This window comes from Rhinoderma darwinii, chromosome 6 (assembly GCF_050947455.1).
Source record: "Rhinoderma darwinii isolate aRhiDar2 chromosome 6, aRhiDar2.hap1, whole genome shotgun sequence".
Taxonomy (NCBI): domain Eukaryota; kingdom Metazoa; phylum Chordata; class Amphibia; order Anura; family Rhinodermatidae; genus Rhinoderma; species Rhinoderma darwinii.
The window spans coordinates 128,589,688-128,601,793 of record NC_134692.1 but is presented as its reverse complement, the minus strand read 5'-3'; the positions used below and the strand labels follow the sequence as shown (position 1 = coordinate 128,601,793).

General features: G+C 43.6%; 1 protein-coding gene across 2 annotated transcripts in view; it reads left to right on the top strand.

The window, feature by feature from the left end:
* The window catches only part of INTS1 (integrator complex subunit 1), a 57,134-nt gene that overhangs the window by 31,244 nt on the left and 13,784 nt on the right, over positions 1-12,106 (top strand). For both annotated transcript variants that reach the window (XM_075830333.1, XM_075830332.1), the window contains exons 27-39: positions 2,315-2,473; positions 3,988-4,134; positions 4,216-4,314; positions 5,288-5,412; positions 6,089-6,343; positions 7,216-7,375; positions 8,170-8,310; positions 8,615-8,795; positions 8,922-9,045; positions 10,666-10,796; positions 11,149-11,236; positions 11,313-11,539; positions 11,766-11,889. In XM_075830333.1, the coding sequence (XP_075686448.1) occupies positions 2,315-2,473; positions 3,988-4,134; positions 4,216-4,314; positions 5,288-5,412; positions 6,089-6,343; positions 7,216-7,375; positions 8,170-8,310; positions 8,615-8,795; positions 8,922-9,045; positions 10,666-10,796; positions 11,149-11,236; positions 11,313-11,539; positions 11,766-11,889 (1,961 nt within the window). The remainder of the gene's footprint in view (positions 1-2,314; positions 2,474-3,987; positions 4,135-4,215; positions 4,315-5,287; positions 5,413-6,088; positions 6,344-7,215; positions 7,376-8,169; positions 8,311-8,614; positions 8,796-8,921; positions 9,046-10,665; positions 10,797-11,148; positions 11,237-11,312; positions 11,540-11,765; positions 11,890-12,106) is intronic.

Genomic DNA, 12,106 nt, shown 5'->3' with positions numbered 1-12,106 from the left:
CCTATCGGCTCTGGGTAGGACAAATTTGATTAAAATGATCCTTATGCCCCAGGTGTTGTATGTACTACATAACTCACCGGTATGGATCCCCAAATATTGGTTCAGGAGATTGCATAACCTTTTTAGGGACCTAGTATGGAAGAAGGGGGTACCTAGGATTAAACTGGAGAAATTACAGCTGCCAAAGGAGGAGGGGGGCCTGGCTGTTCCCAATGCTTGGGTGTATTATTTAGCTGCCCAATGTCAGCATTTCTGGGGGTGGGAGCAGGAAGAGACATGGGGGTCCAGTGCGCGCATCCTATCATATCTGGGGGGGGGGGAGAACCCGCTGGCAGGACTGGAAGCGCACAGATATAAACAGATGGCGAGTACCAGACCCACTCTGCTTCTCATACATAAGGTGTGGTGGCAGTGCAAGCAATTGCTGGGGATAGGGGAGTGCACTAAGTATACACCGCTCTGGAGAAATGCTTATTTGGGGGAATTGGGTAAATTGGAAGGGATGCAGGGGTGGGAGCAGCAAGGCATAATACGGTTGAATCAGTTGTATGAGGGAGACATACTCAAATCTTTTCAGCAAGTAAGGGAGGAGTTTCAACTGGACTCCCGCATGTTTTATCAGTACCTGCAGATTCGGCACGCTGTGCAGACACAAGCAGTCAGTGTGGACCTGACGATACATGCCGCGGGGGTGTTGGAGCATATTCCAAAAGCAGTAACATCAAAAGGATTAATATCATTGGTTTATCGCAGGTTGTTGGTGGAACATCTGGGAGATCCTATGGCAACAGTGAAAGCAATATGGGAGAGGGATGTGGGTCCTATTACAACAGACCATTGGGAGGCGGTATTGGCAGCAACATGTACCTTGTCCATTAATGTAGCACAACGAAGATCGCAGTTGTTTCTGATACATAGGGTGTACAGGACCCCGTGGGTGCTGAAACAAATGGGATTAAGAGCGGATGCAAAATGTCCTAGGTGCCCGGAGGAAAAAGCAGACATCCTTCATATGTTCTGGACATGTGGGAAGCTGGGGAGACTGTGGACGGAAATATCAGAACTAGTGGGGAGAGTGTTTGAGGTACAGATCCCATGGGATCCTGTAGTAATGCTGCTAGGGTATGTTGGAGATTTGGGGGGAGATAGGATGTCAGGGTTGGCAATTGCTAAAATACTGTATCAAGTTCGGAAAGGAATTGCAAAGCACTGGCTGGATGCGGAGCCACCATCAAAACAAGAAATCATAGGGGCACTTAACTCACAGGTTCTGATGGAGTATAGGATATACTCCAAGAGGGGGTCCAGGGTCAAGTTCGACAAACAATGGGCTAGGTGGATTGATCAATCTGGGTATGCTTCTGTGGAGCTAATGACACTAAGGCAACAAGTGCAGGTATAGGGCCACTAAGGGGAGAGGAATGGAAAAGTGGTACTGAGAAGATCGGCTGGGGGGGATACAGGGGGGAGTTGGGGGGAAGGGAATGTTTGGTTAAATGTAAAGAATTGGGTCTGTTGAAAATTGTTTGTACACTGTATGAGAAAGTACAATGACCTGTAATAATGTGGAGTTTTGTTGAATAAACTTGAACTGATTAAAAAAAAAAAAACCGCCGGATGAACGGCGTCCAAAAAAACCGCAAAAAACAATGGCAAAATTCTCTTTTTTCTCCCATTCCCCCCATAAAAAATTAAATAAAAATTAATCTATAAGTCCTATGTACCCCAAAATAGTACTAATGAAAACTACACATTGTCCCGCAAAAATCAAGCCCCCATATGGCCTCATTGACGGAAAAATAAAAACGTTACGGCTCTTGGAATGCGGCGATGGAAAAACAAGTAATTTTTTTCTAAAAGGCTTTTTATTGTGCAAACGTAGGAAAACATATAAAACCCTTACAGATTTGGTATCCCCGTAATGGTGCCGACCCATAGAATAAAGTGAACATGTTATTTACGCTGCATAGTAAACGGCGTAAATTTGTAACGTGAAAATCAATGCTGGAATAGCTGCTTATTTTCAATTCTCTCCTAAAATAAAGTTAATAAAAGTTAATCGATATATTGTAAGCATCTAAAAATGGTACAATTACAAAACACAACTCGTCCCGCAAAAAACAAGCCCTTATACAGCTATGTCGACGGAATAAAAAAAAAGTTACGACTCTTGGAATGCGACCGTGAAAAAACAAAAAATAATCCTTGGTCATTAACGTGCAAAATGGCCCGGTCATTAAGGGGTTAAGTGTCTTGAAAGATCTGCTTAGATACATTTAAATGAATGTTTATTTTGTTTTTTTTTCCATGAAAGGCCCCACCGACTTCTTTGCCTTGCTGGACATTTGGTTTCCGGAGAAGAAGCCTCTCCCTACAGCATTCTTGGTGGACACTTCAGAAGAAGCATTACTGCTCCCTGATTGGCTGAAACTCCGGATGATTCGTTCAGAGGTTTCTCGTCTTGTTGATGCAGGTAAGTTAAAGACCATTTATGGCACAGTCACCATTTAATTTATAAACTTTGGTTTCGTTTGTTTGCTATAAAATAACAGATACACCTGGTTAGATGTTCTTAGTGTTCACGTTTGCCTAAACACTTAATAGCATCAACTATGTCTAATCTACCCTGGGAGGGCAAAGGACGACGACGGCAAAAATTCAACTCCACCAGTCTTTGTCTAGACCGTTGATCCTGCAGTCACTCATACACTTTAGGCTTCGTTTACATCTGCGTCCGGGCTTTCCATCAGAACGAAATCCTGACAAACAAACTGAAACCATAGATTTCTGTTTTGCATCACCATTTATTAGTCGACTTCTTCTGTAAAAGCGACAGAACCCTTGCACAACGGAGACAAACAGAAACCATTTGCCGTCGCCATTGAAATCAATGGTGATGCAAACGGAAACCTATGGTTTCCATTTGTTTGTCAGGGTTCCGTTCTGACGGAAATCTCAGACGGAACGCCAGAATGGAGCCCCCGACTCAGATCTGAACGAAGCCTTAGATTGTCTGCAGATCCTGCCAAAAAGGATGGGATCTGTAAAAACAAAATTGTGTATGAGCAACTTTTCTCTCACTGGGCCTAGTGTCTACCCTTTTTGTTTTGAGGAAAAATCTGGCTAGACAGCATCTATTACATATATTGCAGTAGATAAAATACATCGTAAATAACAAGTCCTAATATGCACATATAAAACAAAAATCTCCGGTTTCTGCACATATAATAACCCTTTTGTTTCGGCAAAAATTGTAACACTTTTGACATACACAAATAAAATCATCGTCGAATGGTCTGATTGGACACAGGGAGGATTTGATGTGAAATCCTTGCTCTAGCCCTTATCTGTTTTAGTAAATCTTTGTTATTCCTCTGTTATTGCTCTGTTACTCCTCTGTTACTCCTCTGTTACTCCTCTGTTACTCCTCTGTTACTCCTCTGTTACTCCTCTGTTACTCCTCTGTTACTCCTCTGTTACTCCTCTGTTACTCCTCTGTTACTCCTCTGTTACTCCTCTGTTACTCCTCTGTTACTCCTCTGTTACTCCTCTGTTACTCCTCTGTTACTCCTCTGTTACTCCTCTGTTACTCCTCTGTTACTCCTCTGTTACTCCTCTGTTACTCCTCTGTTACTCCTCTGTTACTCCTCTGTTACTCCTCTGTTACTCCTCTGTTACTCCTCTGTTACTCCTCTGTTACTCCTCTGTTGACAACTGGGTGTTACTGTTTCCTTGACACTGATTGGACAGTGTCAGTGTGTAAGGACACGCTTAGTAATCAATTTATTAATGCATTTCCGGGAGGAATTAGCAGAGGAACGGCATAACACAGTTCAACGAAAAGATGCTCCAGAATTATTTCACGGGGCATACAAGCATTTACTAAAAGTCATGTCAGGAGAGGAGACCGGTTCACTTTAAATAATCGTAATTTGTACGTAATATTTTGCAAGCTGAATACTTCCTGTATTTTGTGTTTGCTTTTAGCATTGCACGATTTGGAGCCGCAGCAGTTGTTGCTTTTTGTCCAGTCTTTTGGGATCCCAGTGTCCAGTATGAGTAAACTACTGCAATATCTGGACCAGGCCGTGTCCCATGAACCTCAGTCACTGGAGCAAAACATCATGGATAAGAGTGAGTACCGGAGTCTGGGCCGCTTCATAGTCTTTGGTAATAGTGTTTGTATAACGGACCCTTTTATTCTGTGTTTTTCAGATTACATGGCTCATCTTGTGGAGGTTCAGCACGAGAGAGGCGCCACCGGAGGCCAAATATTTCATAGTCTGCTGACGGCTTCAATACCACCAAGAAGAGGTGGGTAAAAATCTACTCATCAGCTTATTGGATAAAGAAAAAAAAGTATACTGTGTTTCTGTGATTGATGTCCATGTCTCATTTATTGAATAGTGCATATAAACTATCAGGCCAAAAGTATGTGGACACCTGACCATCACACCTATATGATCTTGTTGGACATCCCATTGTAAGACCATGGGTGCTAATATGAAGTTGGGCGCCTTTTGCAGATATAACAGCCTACACTCTTCTAGGAAGACTTTCCACAAGGTTTTGGAGTGTGTTTGTGTAAATTTGTGCGCATTTAGCCAAAAGAGCATTTGTGAGGTCAATCCTTGTTGAGTGCAAAAGTTTGACTTGTTATCGGCATTACAATTCACCCCAAAGGTGTTGAGTTCAGGGAGGTCAGGGCTCTGTGCAGTCACTCGAGTTCCTCCACACCCAACTTGTCACACTGTCTTTATGGACCTCGCTTTGTGCACAGTTATGCTGGACCACCTTTTGCATGAATTCTGAATGGTCTCATTCCTCTGTTATTCCTCCTGTAAATGCATAAATTTACCAACTGATATTTACCATTCCCCTTGTCAATAGGGTGTCCCCACATAGTCTGGTACACAGTGTTTTTGGCTGCTTTTCCTGTACAGATGAAGTACATTGATTTAAAAGTCGTGAGGCCAGAATCATAGTACAACTGCGGTTTTAATACGTTGTTCTTGATTCCCAGCGCCACACTAGTTGTAATTGCAGCCCCAGTGTGTCAATTTATTTATACGTTCCCTGCTAAAATAACGGGAATGGCATTTACTAGAAAAATATATTACTGGTCCTCTAAGTATTTCAATAGTTCTAATGTATAACTGCAAAAAAACAAAACTATGGGTGCCTGAATCTCACCAGATCACCCGCATACTGAATTTTATATGTTGGTCTGCACATCAAAAAGTGTGTGATGGCTGAAATATATATTTTTTCCCCTTCAATGTTTCAGATAGTGCGGATATAGTAAAACGAAAACCAAGCACTGAAGTACCCCAAGGACAGGTGCGTCCTAGAGGTCTCACTCAGATCCCGGTACTGGGTCCAGAAGATGACTTAGCCGGAATGTTTCTGCAGGTAAATGATACAGAACTGCTTATATATCTTATACCAGGAACATTGTTTTCTGATTAGAGATGGCAGATCTCCAGGCACTGCTACATTACTTGAGTCTGTAACTCCAGCCGTTTAAAAGCGTCTTAAAGTGGTAATCCCATATTAGACATTTACATGCCATAACTGTCTAATAGATGCTGGTCTCAGCCCTGGTACCCGCACCTATCCCAAGAACAGGGACACCGCCTGGTAAGGCTGCCGAATACAGAAACAGCCGCGCTCGTTGTGCTACTCTATTTACGTAACTTCCATAGAAGTGAATGAGCGTTACGGAAACAGCCTAGCACAACGTCCTCAGCTGTTTCTTTACTCTGATGCCTCACTGGTTTCCCAAGTTTTGGAAACAGCATAGCTCGATTTCATACATTGGGTTCCATGTTCTAGATGTTTTCTTCTCTATAAGCATTCCTTCTAGGGAAGAATATGATGCCATACGGTGGCACACGGCGTGCCTTCAGCGCTGTAATACTTGCGGTGTGTATCAGGGCTTATTCAAAGGATTTCGATTGATGAAAAGCTGTTAGTTTGGTTTGTTACTCCCAAATTGCTTCTATTTCTGCTCCGTTACCAATGATGGTATTGTCTTTTAATACATGATTGGACGGGTTTGTACTAACTTTTTGTTTTATCTTTTCAGCTTTTCCCTCTCAATCCAGACCCCAGATGGCAGAACTCCAATCCGAGACCTATATCCCTCGCCCTGCAGCAAGCACTAGGTCAGGAGCTGGCTCGTATCCGGCAGGGGAACACTCAGCTGACTGGTATATCAGTGCGCCTCCTGCAGGCTGTGGCGGCCCTGCTCAGCTCCCCTCACAGCGGTGCCCTTGTTTTGGCTATGCACAGGAATCATTTTATCTCTTGCCCGCTTATGAGGCAACTCTATCAATATCAGGTGAGCTGACAAATGTAAAGAGCGAAAGGCGTAAAATGTATTCCCTGATAATGTAATGAAAGTATCTTCAGCGTTAGGCCAGATTCACACGAGCGAGTGCCAACTCTGACGTGAAGAACGGCGAGGGATAGGCTCAAGTCTACCCTGCCATAGACTCGTCTATCGAGGGATCCGTGAAAACGGAAGAAAATAGGACATGTTCTATTTTTCAACAGACCCTTCACACGGTCTGTTAAAACAACGGCCGTCACACGGACATATACTACGACTACGGTCGTCTGAATTTGGCCTTCCTGCTATAGGGAGAACCCTCCGTTATGGAGATGAAGTCGCTCCTGCCAGGACTCTTCCCCCTGCTTTACAATTCATGTGTGTACTATTAATATCTTAATATATAAAGCCTATTTTACATCGCTTTACAATCCATGGAAGCAGGTGATAACATTGCAATACAACTACAAAAATGGAACGAACGAGACGTCTGACCATAAGAAGTATTGCAAACAAAACTGACCCCGTGTTACACCCAGTGCAGGGTCTCATACATTCTGTTTTTCAAGTTCTTTGAATCCCTATGTCATGCTGTTTACGCCCTACATGTGGTGGTCCTTTAAATGTCTTAACAAGATGACCGGGTGTTGGTGACACAAAGGTATAACGTCCTTAATACTGAGATTGTTAGGAATATGATTATAGGAAAGGAACAAAGAAAAATTCACTTTTCTAGTAGCCTGACCTGCAGATATTTTGCCCTTTAAATTACAAAGGTTGGAAGTTCTGGTGATACATTAGCCGTATGCATCTGAACGTAGACGTGTAATAATATGGGGGAACCTCTCATTGTAACGTGTCTGCCATTCTTCTTCTCACAGCGTTGTGTGCCCCAGGACACTGCCTTCTCCTCACTATTCTTTAAAGTGCTCATGCAGATGTTGCAATGGCTGGACAGTCCTGGGGTGGAGGAGGGACCCCTAAAGGCTCAGCTGAAGTCTTTCGCTACACAGTATTCCTCCAAGCACCGGATCAGCGATGGTACAATGCTCTTCTATTGAAAATAATGAAGTCCATTTTTATACAAATGCAGTTTAGTTCTTTCTTTATGACGATTACAAGTTGTTCTTACGATTAGCCAACCTGTTTAGTAGAAGGTCTAGGCCCCAGCGATGACTTGTTCTCTATGAATAGGAGTTGTCTAGGATTAGAAAAAAAAGCTTTTCCTTTTTTTTCTACGTAAACGGTGCCTCTCTTTACCACGGGATGCGTTCGGTACCGCAGCTCTGCCTTATGCATTTGCATCGGGATTGGCTGCAATACCAGACACAGCCCAAAGGCAAAAGTGGCGCTGCTTCTGGGATTAAAAAAGCAGACCCATTTTTTTTAAGTCCTTGACCACCCCTGTCCATATGTCCCATTAGGGTATATGGACGTCATAGAGTGTGGTCCCCGCTTAGGATTATATATTACGTGGTCACCAGTTCATGTTTGGCCAATGCCGGACGCGTGCAGGTGATTTGAATTCGTAAGTTGCAGTGAATTCTAACTCCTTAGCATCTTCTCGGCAGAATACAGGTACCGTTTACAGCAGCACCCCTCTTCTCTGGAGGGAGCTAAAGGGCTCTATTCTGCTGACCTATATCTATTATTATTAGGGTGTTGCTGCTAATGGGAGGTGTAGAGGGGCTTTTAGAAACCTTAGGTATATTTTACTGTGTGCTAGCCTACATTGTATTCAGTTCCCCCTGACTCACTGTAACCATAGTTGATGGGAATTCATTGTAGAACCACATCTTGTAACAAGTGCTTTTCCACTGATCTTTATTTGGCAGTGCGCGGTGGGTTTTTGCACTTGGCAGAAGCGCTGGCGTTTTGTCGGGAACCGGATGTGATCAATTCCACGCTATGTGCGATCATTACTACTCTGAAATCTGGAGATAAATGCAATGTAGAACCTGAACTGATCAGCAAAGGTAAGATTTGGCGCTAAAGGGATAGCCATGTTTGTTTTGACCTGTATCTGATGCAGTGGTGGCGCCTTATAGATCCTTTTTCCAAAACCAAGAATGATTATCCAGTTCTGGATGCTCTTTTGTATCTAAGGGCACAATACCCATGTATCGCCTAGGCACATGGCGTCCAGTTGTGACTTGTGCGCGAGAGGCATGAGACTAATAAAGATGGCGAATTTATTCTGCTAAATTGATATTTTCACTGGGATTTTCTGCACATATAATAATTCCTCGTCCTTTCTGCATGTTTTATGTCTGTTCTCAGTTCTCCAGGGACTGATTGAAGCGAAATCTCCCTATTTGGAAGAGTTTTTGACCGTCCTGCTGTCCGTAACTATAGAAACCACATCACGGTTTACTGCCACCGGTCCTGTTGCTGTGGTGAGCGCTCTACTACTGCAAGAGCAGGAAGAGACCCCAGGGAAGAAGGGAAGTGACAACTGCAGGTATGTTTGTTGCTCCTCATTGTTCCTTACAGAGTTTACCGTCCGCAACAGAAACCAGAATCGTGAGAGCTGAAGTTTGTGGACAGTTGACCATTTTATTATTTTTCTATCTGTTTCCGTTTACAGCTCTGAAGCGGCTCGTGCCAAACCCTCTTCCGGTCTTCTCATTGACTGGCTGGATCTTCTGGATCCCGAAGTGATCAGCAGTTGTCCCGATCTGCAACAGCGGCTGCTTTTTTCCTGGAACAAGGCATGTAGTCATTGTCATGATGAAATTAGACAAAATCTATGACGTACTTTTGTTCAAAAACTTACATCAGACTATGGAGAGTTCATCCGTGCATGTTTATGTACATTGACCTGACATAGTAGTCCATATAAACCTGACGATGCAGCTGGTAAAAGGGTTTTATAAAAATAAAGCTTAAAGGGGCTCTCCAGGGTTAGAAGAAAAAAATGTCTTCTTCTCCCCCTGCCAAAATAGATAAAAATAAACCAGCGCCACTCTCTGTCCATGAGCTGTGTCTGGTATTGCAGCTCGTTCCCAGTTGTGATGAGTTGCAATACCGGACACCATCAGCAATAGGAGATTCGTTGGTGAAGCAAATATTCACAGTTTTGCTCATCTCTACAAATAGTGTAATGTTTAATTAATAAAGCCCTTAATGGGAAATGTCCTCAAAAAATTATCTATTCTTTAAATCAAGTTTATATGTTAGACATATTTTAATTAATTATTTTTTTTTTTTTTTAATTCTATGTCATTATCGATATTAATAAATGTTCTTGAAATCGTGCAGTTTTCACACTGGCCACTGAGTCTCACAGTAGATTGACCCTTCCTGTTCTGTAGAGATCACTTCTAAGCAGTTATCTCATTATCGTTACAGACAGGATTACAATGACAGGTAACACCTACATATAGATAACACAGGATCCACCATTCATAATAAACAGACACTTCCTGTTCCATAGAGATCACTTCTCAGCAGTCATCTAATTATTATCACAGGCAGGATTGCACTGACAGGTAACACCTACATATAGATAACACAGGGTTGACCATTCATAATAGGTGATGGACACAACTACCCCCTCCTCCTCCCCGCAGTGTCCTCTGCGCAGGTCACAGAGCATGCATAGAAAAAAATTGGTCCTCCCATATGGCTGCTATAAAGCATATCTGTAATTGTTGTTAACAGCAGCTCATGTACAGAAAATAAAATGAAAAAAAATCTACAATCAAAAAATAAAAACCGGAAAAGAAATGTTGCAAATCTAGAATTCACTAGTAGAAAAAATAATTATAATAAAGGAACATTCCAGTGCAGTGGAGTTCTGAGCCCCTGGAGCGTCCTTTCCGTAACTCCTGTAAACTGTAAGGCCCTATGCACACGACCGTGTTTTTGCGGCCGCAATTCCCCCGAAAATCCACGGGAGAATTGCGGCCCCATTCTTTTCTATGGGGCCATGCACACGACCGTAGTTTTTGCGGTCCTTGCACGGCCCGGGAGCCTGGACCGCAGAAAGAACGGGCATGTCTTATTACGGCCCGGTTCTGCGGTCCGGGCTCATTGAAAACAATGGCGGCGGCCATGTGCATGTCCCGCGATTTGCGGGCGGCCTGCGGCTGACAGTCCGCTGACAGTCCGCAGCCGGCCGACCCGAAAATCACAGCCGTGCACACGGCTACGGTCGTGTACATGAGGCCTAAGGAGCGTGCTTGGTACGGCCGATGCTTTTTTTTTCCTTTGTGGCTGGATTCTAAGGCACGAAGCAACATATTTATAATATATTTAATGGGCATATCTTTAGTCGTAAATATCTCTAAGTCTTGCGTCAATTTCATTTTTTATATTGTGTCCTCCAGATGAAGTGTCCCTCAGGGTCACAGTCTCCTTCCTTCCGACCCTACCTGCTGGCTCTCCTAACCCATCAGTCCAACTGGAGCACTTTACACCAGTGCATTAGCATCCTGCTGAGCAAACATCGAGAACAGAGGTGCGGCCTGATTTCTTCTTTTCACCCGGTGTAACTTATTGATGTGACCAGAGATATACCATTGTTTGTTTTTTTTTTCTATCAATTTTATTAATGTGTAATATGTTCTGAAATGGGTCTGAGAATATGGATGAGCTTATACATAGGAGTGTCTGCGTTTGACATAGTTAAAGGGGTATTCCCACGACCGACCTTTAACCCTAGGAGAGGGCCCCAGAGCTGGATCTCCCACCTATCAGGAGAGCTTGGGGTCCTTTGTCCCCCATTGTGCCTTTTGAGACCAGCAGAACCTAATTTTACTGTCTCTTTAGCAAGAACCTGCAATCGTAAAATGTTTCTACTTTATACTCAGGTTTGACCCATCCGCTTCTCTGGATTTCCTATGGGCTTGTGTTCATATCCCACGTATATGGCAGGGAAGAGACCAGCGCACTCCACAGGTACAATATCGGAAAACTTTTTGCAATTATTCATTATTATTTTTTGTTTTAATATTTCTTGTGTCCCTCTCTACAGAAGGGTCGTGAGGAGTTTGTGCTGCAGCTGAAAGCATCGGAGCTCATTTGCCTTGTGGACCTTATTATAACGGAGTCGGAAACCAAGGGCCAAGGGTCCGAGGAAGCCTCCTGTCCACTGATCCAGTCTCGCCTGCCGCTACTAATTAACTGTTGCCATGGGAACCAGGAGAGCATCCGAAAGGTTATGGAGCATTTAGCCAACTGTATAAAACGGTGGGGAAACAGGTGAGACGCTGAAGGCTTTACATGGCATGACCCCGGGTATTATTACTATGCCAGTCCGTCTTCTCGGAGCGTTATCCGTCTGCTTCACCAAAGCTGTAAGATTTTCTTTGGACTTTAGAGTTAAGCAAACACATTTGTTACCTGATCTCCTCGATAGATTCTCCGTTATTACAAGCGTGATCTTAAAGTTCAGCAGAAAGCCTCTAACGCGGTGTTATCTCTCCAGTTCTTTGGGGAAGCATTGCCGGGACTTCCTTCTGCAGCTTTATCTGCAGCTGCCGGAGATGATCGCCGCGGTGCCGGAAATCTTGCTAACCAATGAAGGCACCACTGACAGCAGCACCTGTAAGGTAAGCAACTCCTTCCCTTTTCAGTCCGTCGCGTACAGATTCTCTTATGAGCTAAAGTGCAGGTTTATCAGTAAAAATTTCTCTGCCATTTACCATTGGAACGGGTCTTCCCATCTTCTAATGTTATGGCCTATCGCTAGGATAGGCCGTTACGTTATCATCGGAAGGGGTCTAACCCGATCACTGCTGGTCCTAAAAACAAAGGGGCCTGAAATTT